The 15,416-nt window shown below is 42.1% G+C and overlaps 1 protein-coding gene across 2 annotated transcripts in view; it reads right to left on the reverse strand.

Annotated features, from left to right (window-relative positions):
* The window catches only part of Cacna2d3 (calcium voltage-gated channel auxiliary subunit alpha2delta 3), an 804,670-nt gene that overhangs the window by 36,627 nt on the left and 752,627 nt on the right, over positions 1–15,416 (reverse strand). For both annotated transcript variants that reach the window (XM_060390773.1, XM_060390772.1), the window contains 4 exons: positions 15,256–15,331; positions 12,346–12,398; positions 10,831–10,886; positions 3,062–3,173 (listed from right to left, as the gene is read on the reverse strand). In XM_060390773.1, the coding sequence (XP_060246756.1) occupies positions 3,062–3,173; positions 10,831–10,886; positions 12,346–12,398; positions 15,256–15,331 (297 nt within the window). The remainder of the gene's footprint in view (positions 1–3,061; positions 3,174–10,830; positions 10,887–12,345; positions 12,399–15,255; positions 15,332–15,416) is intronic.

Here is a 15,416-nt window from a genome sequence, read left to right on the forward strand (position 1 = left end):
ATATCCCATCAGTCACTGGAAGCTTTGTGAATTTTTACCAGAGTCATAAGAAGCATATACTCTGTCTAATACGAAATGTCACAAATACTAGAAAAAAGGAAAAATCATCTACGTAATTTTGTGGCAAACAACTTAACAGCAGAGCCAAATGATACTACAGGAAAGAAAAATCTAGCCATTTTCATTTTTTACCACTGACATAAAGTTTACCAAATCAATCATATGAGTGAATTTAGCGATATGTTTTGCCCCCCCCTTTCTGCAGTAAATGGCAGGGGCTGGAAAAAGCAACTATGATGTTCCCTTTAGATAAGGTATCCGCTATGAAACGTACAGCACACCCACATTCAGACACAGATCCACGCACTTCTTAAAGCCTGGAGGCTGCGTAAGAGCTGTGTCATCGATAACGTTGTCACTGTGTGAATTTCAGTACAAACTAAGATGCTTTGCGGTCACCAGGCAATATAACCTATGGGTCCACTCTAACACACGGTGGCCATCATCAGGCCAAACATCACTATGGAACACATGGCTACACACGTGCATGTGTGCCCGCAATATATATTTCAATCATGAAATACATTTCATGATGAAAAATTTAAATAAGCCAGCAAAACAATATAGTAATAAATTACTTAACTAGTATAAATATTTGAAATAAAATTCAGCATCCATCCAGGTATCAAATAATGATGATAGCAATAAAAACTCTTGATGTTTTCCTGAATCTAGCAACTATCTAACTATGATAAACCCACAGCAGTTCTAGGCATGGACAATAACACTGGCTACACAAATGTTCCTGAATTATACACATATAATTATTTAAATTATAAATATAAATATTCACCATGTTCAAGGAAGAGGGCTCATGAGGATGGGAGGTGCATAAGAGAGAACAGGGGGATGGATGTTGCCAGAAATCATTATACACATGTACAAAACTACCAAAGGATGTTTTTTTAATTCATATGGATTTGTACTTCAGAACATTTCCTATTCCTCAACAATATTATGGCACGTAGTGAGGAAGATCAGAATATTATAGAATCATTCTTTATAGTAGGGAATGTTCACACCTACCATCACTTTAAATATGATTAAAACACGGGGTTTGAAAAAAATAACTAACATGAAATTTTTCACATTATTTACATTCTATAATGAAAATCTAAAAAAATTCATTTTTATTAAACATGATTAATAGAAACTCCTATTCAATAGTTCTAGTGCCACAAATCAATACTCAAGCATGGAGAATAGACACTTTTCATAAATGATGTCATTTCTATGCAGAAAGTTGAGGGAATCCATACAAAAACTATTAGCTCAAAAGCACATCAAGTGATCTGTTGTCTATCAAATGTTCAATAAACAGAAACCAGTATGACAGGGTTACTATTACTATTATCCTCAAGTATTACCAGAATACATTAGAGAAGTTGTTCGGGATATGTTCTACTTACTAAATCAAGAAAAATTACAAGTGGGCTAGGTATAAATCTGCTATAATTTATACCTACTTTAAGAGGCAAGGAAAAAGGCATACAGATAAGGAGGTGTGTTTAATTATGAATGCATAGGTCAGCTATCCTAAAAATAGGCATCCTCTTTAAGCTGACTGTAGTTTACAGTGATTTTCATGAAAACACTAGAATTCATGGCATTTAACAAGTGAATTCTAAAGTTAATATGAAAGGATGAAGAACCAAGAATACCCAGGATAACTTGAAGGAAGAATAAGACAAGCATATGTGCTCTCCTCAGTATTTCCTAGCTATAGTAAGGGTCTACAACACTTGACAGCATAAAAGATCAAAAAACAGCTCTGCAGAGTAGTGGTTATAAGCATCATTACAAGCAGATGGGGAACCAAAGACTATTCCATAGAAAGCACAACTTAATAGAATGGCTGCCTGATAGGTGTGAAGCTCTTGGTCCAATCCCCAACCCTCACCCCCCACATACGCACATATTCACAAACATACACACAAGTGCAGGTTCAGGGATGCCAGAGGTGATGAGATGGCCAGTGGGTAGAGGTCTAGCAGCGCAAGGCAGCCAGTGCAGCACAGTCCCCAGAATCCAGTGAAGGGAGAAGGAGAGAACCCAGTCTACAAAGTAGCCCTCTGCCATTGGGCTGTGCCCCGCAGTACAGGTGTACCCTACCACCCTCACAGGCAAAATGAAGTACAGCTTTACACTTCTATAATATGTGGGAAAGGGCAAAGTCAGACTCCATCTGTGCTGTGCCGCACCTGCAAACTGCAGAGGGCTAAAGTGTAAACAGCATACATGAATGTGTTCAGAAGGGAAAGGCAAGCATCACTGTGTTAGGGAAGACGGACTTTCATAAGAGTGGCACGCCATGCATAAAACAGAAAGGGACACATCAGACTATATTAAAATACTAACAAAAGAGAGCTTATATTCATCAAGAGTCATCCGTCAATAGTGAAAAGATCAAAGAACAGGATGACACATAGGAAGTGTCAGCTTCCCAACATAGTCTTGAAACACACAATACCTAAAAGAGTAAGAATGAATCCAACTATTCAGTAGGCACCTGCCCAACAGGAACCAACACTCAAGTCCCCTCTAAATGACCAATGAAACTGTTAAACTATGTTCATCTTCAGACCTTTGATCCGTAACATCTGACTGCAGAGAAACCATGCCTTGTAGGTGGGATTTGGCAATACACGAGGGCTCTGATCTAGCTAAACACACCTAATGATATTTGCTAAAGTTGCCAACTGTCAGCTGGGAAAACACCAGGTAGGACTTCGTTCAAATAGCAACAGATTGGACTAAAGCCCTCTGTATTCCAGGATGCATTGTCACACATTCTGAATGTTTCCCGGTATTAAAACAATACCCAAACCAAGGGCTGTTTCTTCCCAGCTGATAGAATTACGTTCTCACACCAGAGGGCAGCCATGTTTCCTGGCTCTCAGAGTAGTTGTGCCTGTGCTCCAGTCTCATTGGCCCATGGGGAAAGCTCTACATTCGACAGAAAGGTGTGTGCAGTGGGCTGCAGGGTCTGGGGGAGGCTTACTTGGAGCAGTCTTCACAAGCAATGTTCCCTGTGGTCTCCTTGATGGTGCGTTCGGAAACAAAGGCAGGGTATTCAGTATCACAAGGCTCCAGGGTCTGTTTCAGTTTCTGGGCTGTAGGGAAAAAGGGGAACAGAATAATGAAAGCTCGCTGTTGAGGCTCAATGCCGCGCCTGGCAACCCAGGGCAGCTCAAATGTTCTTCTACTTAGGAAGCTCTGTGATTTTTCTCGGCACAGCACAATACATTATTTTCTAATTAGTTCAGTGATTTCATCTGCCAAGCAACTCTGTAGGCTATAATTCCTGAAGCAGTTGTGTTGGCTTGATCGGCTATCATTTCCGCATCACAAAAATTCTACTTTCTGGGTCAACATCAGCCACGGGGGTCTCTGACCTCAGACTCACAGCGACTTAGCACCACCACATCTGGGAATCTGAATACGTACATAAAAATGTAAGCTCAATACCATATTATTGAGGGCAAGATAAATGTCGGGATACAATTGCATATTTCTGTTATTGAAAGAAAATTGAAATATGAAATAGTAAAATACATAATGTCTTTGAAGTACAGCATATACCAAATTCTACTATTATGAAGCTTCTTGTTCAATAAGACACCATGTCAGTTTAAATAATGTGGACATGAGAATGAGTGCATAGTAGGTACTCTATATAGGCTGGTGGCTACTAAGTAGTTCAGACAACTCACATCCAGTAGTTGAGCTGCAAACTGCCTGTGAGACTCAATTTTCTTATTTGCACTGAAGTGAATCAAGTTCTGCTTCCAGAGCTTGAAGGGAGAAGTGCTGAGTACTGAGTATAAGTGCTTGGTACGTAATGCTAAGTGTCGAGTTAATTATAACAATAATAACAGTAACAAAACAATATACACATTCTTGGCTTTGTTACATTAAACGATGGTGATTAGCTCATGGTTAAATGCAAAGACTCCTAAGGAGGGAAATTTGGAGCACACCCCCCCCCACCATGCTGCTTCTAGGTAGCCCTCAGCATTCTCATCTACAAAGTGGGGGTGCTGGCGGTTCAGGCACTTTGCATAGTAGGTCTACTCATTTATATCTTTACAGTGGGATATCTTGAGTTTCTGAAAAACAACAACAACAACAAAAACAAAAGAACAAAAACCATACTTTACATTGTTTTGTTTTTGCTGATGCTCGTATTTAAGCTTGTTTAGAAAATTTACAATTGTAATTCCAAAATGTACATATGGATGAACGTCAGAACCCTGACAAACTGTCTTCCCGAGATGCTGTGGGATTTAAGAAGCTCCCTGAGAGCACATGTGCTACACCTCGCTCTTCAACGTTGGGTAATTATTAGGACGTCAGTTAGCTGTGTCCTATGCTTTTATATTCTAACACACCAGTTTCTAACATATGTGTTTTCCATTGTTTTTCTATACTGAGGAAACTGGAGTCATGGTACATTGGGGTATGGTTTTTGTTTGTTTTTAAATTTAAAGTAAAATAATTCAGGCTGTGGACACTAAAAGGACGTGAATTCTTCAGCCACCTCACAAGGCTACACCGAGGAGAGAACATTAATGTACACCTGGCTTTTCACCAACAAAATTCTCTCTCTCTCTCTCTCTCTCTCTCTCTCTCTCGCACACACACACACAAACACCACACACGACAACTTCTCTTAATCTCTGAGCTGTCTCTCCATCATTGTCGCTTGGATAGTGTCCTTTTTTTTTGTTTTGTTTTTCAAAAAAATAAAATAGACAAGGCAAATGGGAGAAATTCAGCCTTTTGTGACAAACTGCTTGTCGCTGAGTTGGATGGTGGAGGGTCGTTTCCTGTTCCATGTCCAGGTCAGAACTCACAGGGTGCCTGGCAGGAACCAGTCTCTCCCCAGGGTTTCCTTGGTGCCTCTGTCTTGAGGAGGGGCAGCTTTCCTTAAATTTGTTCTGACCACCTTCCCTTTCCATTCTGTCCTTTTATGTGTTGCCCCGGAGGAGGGGGCCATCTGGCTACAGTTTGGCAACACATTTTATTTTCACAGTTCTTCTTTCTATAATTAATTTTACTCTGTTGGGCTAGTGATTTTAATGTCCGAGTAAGGCAGCTTCCTCTTTATATTTAAAGGCTCTGACTTTCAAAAGGCTCACTTCTGAAGGGAATAAAGATTAAACACACAATAGCGTAGATTATAAGTGGATATGGCGGACACATGCAAACAGCACATAAACCTGCCGGCAAACAACTGAGTTTGTTGAAGAGCTGCTGGGTGCCAGATGTTGGTCCACTTGATACACATTAATTTATTTAGCAACAAAATATGACACGATTAACAAATAAACTAGGAAGTAGGACCCTTTCTTTTCCTTTTAAAATCTCTGCTTCCTAGAGTAGGTGGAAGTGAGAAGGCTGAAATAAAATGTCCAAATTCCCAAATTCGCCCAGGGAGTAGGTGGCACAGACAAAATCTGAACTCGAGCTATTTTGCTCCAGCAGGAGTATGCTTCGTGGCTTTGTGAAGTCAGGCCAATGAAACAAAGCAAGAGGTCTTTGAGGCAGGCTGGGGGAGGCGGCATACACACATGATTCAAATAAGCCCGATAATTTCACCATCTCTAATTCTAATTGTCTGGGCCCTATTATGATGGACTGAGTCCAAAATGTCCATGGCGGAGCTCATTTGGCCCTGATCCTTCCTGGAGATGAAATTCTTTTTCCTTTGACAATTGTAGGGTACCCATGCTGATGTAGTGATAAATATTGACTCTATTTACAGCATGACTGTAGATTGGCTGGAAGTTGTAGGGTGTGCTTTTGGGAAACAAACGAATTATCCCACAAAGCCATGGCCACATTTGCTCTAACCTGGACCTTTCTATGTCTAGAGCACTATGGAAAACACCATACATATTTGCCAGCCACTACTGTTTATCTTTGGAATTTGAAACCAATAATCAAAGCTGCCAGCAATCTACTTATTGAGTTATGTTTTAAGTCTGGACATTCAAATCTCACGATCTAACAAAGGTGGAGGCACTCAGAGATGCTGCTGCTGCTAGCCCAGGTCACTTCTTTCTTCTCCCAAAAGGGACAACTGTGGCTCAGTGGCTAGACACAGTCTGCAGTGAGTCCTATGCAGAGTGGTGTGTCACAATCTCCTGTACGCATATGCTGATTGACTGCCATGCTGGGGTGGAATCCAGGACATCACCTAGATTAGGCGAGTGCCTACACTCAGTGACAGCCCTTCCCCCATCACCGTTTACTTAAATGGAAAGCAACTGAGCCCCCTCGGCAGCTTCTGCACAGGGGCCTTGGTGCATCTTCATCATCACACAAATAAGCAAAGCTGCTCCGCTGCTGCATAATTTGGCAGATAAAGAAACTAAAACTTTGTGAAGGTAAGATGCCTGCTCAAAGGCACGCAGCAGTGAGTGGCAGGGCCTAGGTGTGCACCAGGGGAGTCCACCCGGAAGCCAGACTTGCTAATACTCTGACCTGTCTCCCATCCCAGCCACATGGGTATCTGAAGGCTCATGAACTACCCCTTGCTCCCCTGTAGAGCATTCAGCAGGACATCCACACCAGCAGATTGCTTGAATTTTCCCTTAGCAACAAATGTCCCTGATGAGAACAACTGACTTGAGTTCACAGTAATTATGTGCAGGCAATCGGGAACAGATAGATTTGCCATTTGAAAAGCCTCCCTCTCCTTTTGTCTCTGTGAATGCACCCCCATTCATAACAGGGTGCCAGCCAGCTTCATTCTCTTTGTGAAACTTCACCCAAATGAGACCTTCGAGGTAATCAAGTAGAAGCGGGCTTCCACAGTCCCTTCATCAAGGAAATGAGGCAGATAAACAGTGTAATTATGGATTCCATTTTTAGCTAAAACAAAGATGTATGTCTCGGCTCAGAGTCTTTATCTAGTGAGAGAATGGTAAATTTAGAATGAATTGCAAGTCAAGATGGTGCTGAGAAAGTTCAGCCCCTGCACTGGATTTGGGATTTACACAGACTTTTAACAAAAAGTTCCAACAACAGAATCAGATGGATGAATTCACACACCTCCAGATGTTTCAGAGTGTTCATCTACAATGCGGCAAAAATCATAGTCATAACCAGTAGAGGAGATGGCTGTGGGCCTGAGTGAGACAATTCACGTGTGGGATCCAGGTCCACATCGTGTGCAGAGAAAGGCAGCTGAGACTCAAATTACAGTGGAGGCTTTTGGCTTAGGTCTGCCTGTGTGCTCTCTTTCTTTGCCTCATACATATGTTTTACTTATCTATTCTTCTATCTATTCTGCCTACCTATCTCTATGACTTGGGTCTTCAGAGAGATCTGATGGTAAGTGCTACTGGTGACTACCTCCCAGCTAACGTGGAGGGAGGAGTCTGAAAGGAATCTGAAAGGTTTCCCAGCACTCTGGAAATGCTGAAGTATTCTGGGTAGCTGCTCAGGCAGCAATGTAAACACTGGACCAGCTCTTCTTGTATTCCATAAAATGAAGGCGTCACAGAGTAGAGTGGTCCTCAACCTTCCTAATGCTGCGACCCTTTAATACAGTTCCTCATGGTGAGGTGACCTCTCAACCATAACAGTATTTCATTGATATTTCATAGCTGTAATTTTGCCACTATTACGAATTACAATGTAAATATGTGATATTCAGGATATGATATGCGACTATGAAAGCAATTAGAGCCCACAGATAGAGAACCGCTGGTCTAGATTTGAAGGACATTTTGAAATTATCTTTTAGGAAGAGGTGTAAGAATATTCTCAATGCAGAACACTGAGAACCAAAGCATCACATTATACTTTTAATCCATGTTGGGACAGCTTCGAGGGACAGGGGATGTAGAGCTCAGAGCGGGGAAACTTCTCACTGTGCCCTGACCTACACTCCCCATCAAGGCTAGGATGTCTCAATGCTGGCACTACTGACTCTGTGCTTCAGCTACTGGTTTGTTGTAGGGACTGTCTGTCATGAGTGCTGTAGAATCCTGAGCAGCACCCTGGCCTCTACCCACTAGATGCCAGTAGCAAGCTGTGACAATCAAAAAGGTCTCCAGATAATACAATGACTGCCTGGAGATAAAGCTTCCCCTCTGTTGAGCAATACAGCCAAGATCACAGTAACGAGCTCAAAAGAAAGAAAAAAAAAAAGGAAAGGAAGGGAAGGGAGGGAGGGAGGGAGGGAGGGAGGGAGGGAGGAAGGAAGGAAGGAAGGAAGGAAGAAGATAAAAAAAATATTAAATCTTTGGAAGAGAAAGTGAGATGTTTGAGTTGACAGGTCAAGGTGAGAATGGGAAAGCTGACCGTGGAAATAAAAAAAAAAAAAAAAAAAAAAAAAAAAGAATGTCTTTCTTGAGGGTTGAGGATGTGGCTCAGTTGGTGGAGTATTTGTCTAGCATTCAGGAAGATGTAGTCCTTAGCACTGAATAAGGAAGCAACATCCCAGCACAGGAAAGATAGAAGCAAGAAGATCAAAAGTTCAGGATCAACCTTAGCTACACAGAGAAGCCACAGAGAGGGAGAGGAGGGAGAGGACAGAGTGAGAGAGAGAGAGAGAAAGGAAGAGAGAGAGAGAGAGAAGAGAGAGAGAGAGAGAGGGAGAGATCCTCAACAGTAAAGAGGAATGCCAAAAAAATCCGGTCCACTACCCTCAGCACAAAGCTTACTCCTAAGAAATGATCACTCCCCCAAAGCGTGAACACATACCCTCACACTGGACTTGGGCACATGTGCTCCAGTGCCCACCTCCAACCTTTAGTAGGCATCCAGGATGCCAGAGATTCCCAGATCTTCCTGCAAAGGCAGGGTACAACTTGCAGGCTAGACAGCCACCTCAGAGCTAACACACTCTCATTCACATGGAGTGGCTCTTTGTTCCCAGCTACTGGTGCTCTAAGAAAGATGGTATAGAAATATTAACCAAGCTGCAATCCAGGCCTTTTGCCTCACCTCTCCTTTCTTGTATAAAGTACGGATAATATCAACAAAAGCAGAGTCATATCATAGGAAACATTTCTTTAGTGGCTAGAGTAGTCTTTTTTTGTTCTCTGAATACTAACTTCCCATTCTTCCTATTGATTTCTGACCATATTAAAACTGCACATCTCCCCACCATTGGACTGCAAGTCTTATGACTTGGGTTTTGTTTATAATTTTACATATTTTTATGATTTTTGGTAGAGGGTATGAATCTTGCTATGTGGCTCAGGCTAGTCTCCATCTCTTAAAGTCACAGCAATTCTCTTGCCTCAGCTCTCTGAGTACCTCAGGGGCTGAAAGGAATCCTTGCATCTGGCTATCTAAGCATAGCTGTAGTTTATAAATCTAATTAAAAATCTTGCAATATCAGTATAATATACTTTCCTGTGGGTGAATTATAATCCTAACGTGACCTCACTAGGAGATATTTAACAAGCCATTATTTGGTACTGTGAGCACCCTGTCAACCATGTAAAACCTTCTTAGCAGTCAGTCTCACTTACTTCCTTCTGGTGAATTTCCAGACTGGGATAAGGAATATGCATTACAATTCAAACCCAGTGGGCTTGGTAGGGTCATGCCTGGCACAAGCATGACTCAACAGGGTATTTACTAAACAAAATACCCACTATGCCCTCAGCCCCAACTGGGTACTGATGAGGACATATAGACATATTTTGTACCACTGAGAAAACCTAGTGTCATGTAAAAGAAGCAAGGAAGGGTGATGGAAGGGCAGAGCAGGGATGAGTATAAAGGGACTGAGGCTGGAGCAGACAGAAATGTCTGAGGATTTAAAAAATCCACCCAGAAGCCTCCTAATGCATGAAATGCAATGTACCTAATTTGTACCACTCAATGACTTCACCGTCAAAAATAAAACAAATACTTGAAAATAAAATAAATGCTAGTGACCTATCACTCTCTAACATCTAGGTTTAAAAAATTCAGAGGAAAATAAAAAAGAATAGAGAGTATCTGAGAACTTGCACTGGCTCAGAAGGCCTGGAGGAGACAGAAGGCCAAGGGACCGTGCTCAACCATGGAGTGATGGTTTCAAAGGTGGACATCATCACCGCTAATGTGCCAACACTGCCACCTCCACTATTAGGGATTAATTACAGTAGCATCTTAGGGTCCATTTACTCTGGTCATTAGGTAACATTATTATATTACACACACACACACACACACACACAGAGAGAGGGAGAGAGAGAGAGAGAGAGAGAGAGAGAGATTCTTTCTATTGTGCTTATGATGAGGAAACTGAGCCTTGGTGAAATAAATTCATTTGCCAAAGTTAAGACTAAGCCAGACTTAAAACCCATACTATAGACCTGACTTGGGCTCTGAGAATTTCACTAACTACTACTCAAGTCACCAACTCATGTGTCTGAGGATGTGCAGACAAAAAAAGAGTGCTTCTCCATTCCTCCAGCCGGATATGGGTGACTCGCCTGACTCTCCTGGCTTTTCATGTTTACCTGTCAGCTCTCTGAAGGCTTCAAGCCCTGCCAAAACACAGCTTCTCCGCTTCTGCTGAGGAAATGGGTCAAAGAGAAAACGGGTGGAAAGAATCTGTGGAATCCTGTGTCACACTGCACAGCACAGGCTTCAGCAGAGAGTGGCTTTCTGCTGGCAGAGCTGAAGAGCCATCACACTGTCCCCTGTGGTTTAGTGCAAGCCACTGGATCCCCGATGGAGAGTGTCAGGAACCCGGAGTTCACACTAAGAAACAGAGTTCACACTAAGAAACAGAAACCCCAGTTGCTGCCCTACCTTTAGCTGTCATGTCGGAGTGCCACCAACTGCACAGGTTAAATTCCACCAGGAACCTAAACAGATCATGGAAGAACTCAGGGTTACAAGGTCAGCTAAGCCATATTATTTCATGTCTTTTGACCCTACCCCATTTGAAAGGACAGCATTGCACTTTGGAGACACCTCTGTGGCTGGCTGAGTCTCCATCAAATTGACACTAGGTTTCAGCTCACTCAGAAAAAGCTATTTTACCATCAGGGCCTCGAGATCATGGTCTCCTAGTTGAGAAGGATTCCTAGCTAAGAAATGTCTGCTGTTTGGTCAGAGGTCAGCAGCCTCTAGTAATTCACTTTTATTTACTTATACAGCAAGTCACCAACTTCTAAAGGGCCTTTTGCTTTATATCAGAACTTAAAAATAGAATATTCTTCTGGATCAAAACCATGGTCTACAGTGATATAGGGTAAATTCAGCAAATGTTGTTATACCTATGTATGGGGGCAAAGAGTGGATCAAGCTTTTAACAAAATTATGCCATAATCTAACTTCAGAAAAGTCATACTTTCTCATTGCTAACAAAGGATGCAAAGCCAATATAAATCACCTTTTAAATGAATGGCAATCGATCAAAAAATATCTAGCCATTTATTTTTCACACTTATGGCTACTATCCCTAGCAGCTAGTCCTCCACCAAAATCCTACTATTAGCATTATTGTATCTTCCATCTCCTCTAAGTACAGAGCACTTATTTGTCTTTGGATTTACAAACATTGCTAATTAATATAGGTCGCACTAAAGCAAAAAAGAAAGAGAGAGACAACACCCATTTACCAAATGGCAGGGGGTTTGCCTTAAACCTCTAGCACTACATCCTAGATCCTGGCTGGGAGAAAGAGAAGTAACAGCTTGGTAGAAGCTGTTTCAGTCTGGTCAACATGCTAGTCATAGAATCCTTCCCTTTTCTGGATACATGGCTGCCTGCAGTGTCTGCATGATCTCATCTGGAAGCCAGAGTTTTCACCTTCATCACATCTCAAGTCTGACCTAAGTCACAAAGTCACCCACTGTCCTCAAAAGAGGACCACGATTTGATAAGGCTGACTTATTAACTCATCCCTAGAGCCCCCAGTCCTCTCTGTGGCCAATGTAAAGTTGGCTCCTGCCCAAGCCAAGACATCCGATCAACAGTGGACAGCTTGGCTGTGTGTTCTCCTGACCACAGCCCACCCAGGCAGCATTAAGACAGCCAGGCATCCGTGTTAAATTTAACAGTAACCACAATAAATAGATTTGGCTTGTGTATCATAAGCTGTTAGTCTGCTCCAAGATGACACAGAGGCATGCAGAGTGCTTGTGAATGACTAACATTAAAAAAAAAAAAAGATAACTTTGTGGTCTCAGAGTTCAGTGCTCTGAGGTGTTCAATGGAACTAATGTGAGAGAGAGCAGGAAGCACAGTCTCTCCATTTACTTTATTAGAGAAGCAGAGGCTCAGGGTACATACTGAAAGAATGTAGCAGATGGTACTTACAGGACAAGTTCAGTCATTATCCACTTGGCTGCTGAGAGGAAGGCGTTATAGGGCTGGGGGGAAAATTCTCTCCGTTAAGACAATGGATTACGTAAGAAGTTTGTCATTTGACTTAAGGCTTTACATAGAGACAATATTATTCTTCCAGAGAGATGGATATCATGTTAAAAACCAGGGAGGGTCTAGCCAAAGGAAGAAAATGCTTGGATACTGTGTCCTAAAACTAACAATTTAAAACTTTGAACTCCCCTGTAGTGAGATGTGATTTACAAGTAAAATAAACATGATCTAATACAAGGGTTATCACTGGGAGGAAGGAGGAAGTTCAACAAACTATGCTTAAACCTTTACCCTCTAGGGGCTAATATTTTGCAGCCTGATGCTGAGGGGCTGGAATCATGTAACTAATTTCAAATGGTAATTCGCAGCACTCCCCTTTGGAAAGGTGACTCGCAGTTCTCCATCACTGTATGTCATTCATTGAGAGAAGCACAAATTGAACACACTTGATATTAATGCCTCCCATGAATTATGTAGGATTTGGGCTGCCCTTTCTCGCACTTACATATTTGGACTTGAAAAAATGATAACCATATGAACATGTGATTTTATCCCCGCAGAAAATCCCCTGCATGCTATAAAAGAAGGCATTGACAGCCTAATCTTTATTTCAGAATATTTTAATTAAAAAAAGCAGTCAGATTGTTTACTCTGTGATATTTCCTATGTGGATAATTCAATTTCCTGAATTCTGGAAAATACCATGTCCCCCTCAGTTGGCTCTTTGTACCTAGGTATGCCAGATATGTAAGTAGTGTGTAGACTTGTGAGGCAGACGATGGCACTGGCAGAGAGCTGGGCTCCGACAGCGGGTCCAGAAAATCCTCAGTACCTTTAGTGGCCGCCATTAGGAAGTATGTGCCAAATCTTGGTTTCTGAGGCGACAGCTGCCTAATCCTCCTCTCTGAGCATTTTAATTATAAGAACGAGAACTAGCAATGGAGGAATTATCCAGCTTTAAATAAAACAGGAATGGATTTATAGTTCCCCTAACTGTTGATGAAAGGTTCCTGTCTCAGGCCAGAAAGCAGTGGTGAGAGCAGCATAAACAGACAAACATACTAAACCCAGGCGTATTCCCAGACTACCCTGCTTTGCAAGGCTGTGGATTTGTTGTTTTGATTTTAATGAGGTTTTCAACATCAAGTCCCTGAATCAGGGGACTCTGTGCCTCCAAGTTTAGGGTCAGAGAAAGATATTAATTTTTAACAACTTTTTAAAACCAAATGTGCCTCAAAGCCCCATGGTCTTCCGTTAGGTGTTAGGGCAATAAAACCATCACTTTCCCCGCAGCCCCAGAAAGACCCAAGAACTCGCTGATTCTGTCTTTGTTACTGATGGGATGGGTAGCAGAGGTGGAGCTGAGAGCATGGACCAAGGAATCCTGAGGCTGTGTAGCTTAGCACCGGTCACCAGAGGCCAGGGGAGCTCAGGCAGAACCTACTAGACTCAGACTCAAAGGGCATCTGAGCAAACAAAGGGATTATGTAAATAGGGGTTAAGATTTTAAATGCAAATGATCACTGAGCAGGATGAGGCCACTGAGCTTTTTAAAAGTAATGATGAAAAACTGTCTTGAGAACATTTCAAATCTGGAATTGGTAACACTAAGTGAGGGAAAGCCAGTTTGAAAACAAAAAGCCTCCGGTAGAATTGGCGTTTCTTCTAAAGTTTCCTTTAAGTGGTGTTTTCTGTAAAGTCCAACCTCTCAGCCACCTCTCTAACTTTGTACCTCAATCTCCTGCTCACTCAGGATCATGTTAATCATTTGGCTTTTAGATAACCCCCTTGTAAGGCCTCATGTCTCACAGAGGCTGATAAGGGTGCGGCAAAGTCGCTTTGATATCTTGTACTTTAAATTTTGGTTGGATTTTAGTATTTCCAAAAATCACATATCAAGGGTTAGAGTTGCATACATTTGTGGACCATCTTAAGGAAGAAAAAAAAACTTCTGGGTTTTCAGGTAATTGAGGGTCAAACTGATATGTTCTGTACATTGCAAATTACATTTAAAACTAGCAATGGTTGATTTTTGACAGTCTGGAGCCGTCTTCTACGGATGCAGCACTGTATGCCTTGATTCTAGGTTGTAATATCCTCAATGGACACAGCTTCAAGGCAGAAAGAACCGAGATTGGCAGCAGCCTGAACAGAGGACCCCACCTGTTCACTCGTGGCCTTAGAGCTCTATTGAAAGAAAGATTCTTCTGCCTGTGCATGTGTGTGTGCGCATGTATGTGCTCATGTGTGTATGTGTATGTGTTTGCCTGTATATTCAGAGGCCAGAAGTAGATGACAGATGTCTTCCTCAGTTGCAATAAACCTTGGCTTTTGAGACTCAGTCTCTCAAAGACCTTGTTGTTCAGGGATTCAGACTGGCCAGACAGCTCTGGAGATTCTCTTGACTCCATGGTGCACCTGTTCGGAGCTTACAGATGTACATCGTCATATCTGGCTCTTGTGTGAGTCCTGGGGACCCAAACTCAGGTCCACATGGTTATGTGGAAAGAACTTTAGTGACAGAGCTACCCCATCACTAACCCAGAACAATTTCTGTTGAGCAAAACCAAACCCTTTTAATTCTCTTATATAACAATCAGTGAAGCTTCCCTTCTTGTCTAGAAAAAGGGGATTGTTCATTAATCCATCTAAGACCTTGACCTGATTTTTAACTTATATAATCGCTGGATCTGGGTTTAAACAGAAGCAGTTCTCGGTGAATAACATCACAAAATGCTTTTAAACATTCTTGGTTTTAAATATGGCACAGTTAATTACCCTACTGTCTGAGCCACAGTTCCCCAGCACAGCAGAAGCACCCAGCTATTATCAGGTCAGCTTTGTACTTACATCCAGCAGTCCATGGGCACTGTCGCTGCTCTCCTTGTTGGCTCTGCACATGGCTTGGTAGTCATACAGGGTTATTCTGCAGGGTTAAGAGAAAAAGGCTTCAGGAAGTGAAAACATATGGGCACTATTTGATGCTGAAGGACAGTGAGGTGAGTGGTCAC

This window comes from Meriones unguiculatus, chromosome 9 (assembly GCF_030254825.1).
Source record: "Meriones unguiculatus strain TT.TT164.6M chromosome 9, Bangor_MerUng_6.1, whole genome shotgun sequence".
Classification (NCBI taxonomy): domain Eukaryota; kingdom Metazoa; phylum Chordata; class Mammalia; order Rodentia; family Muridae; genus Meriones; species Meriones unguiculatus.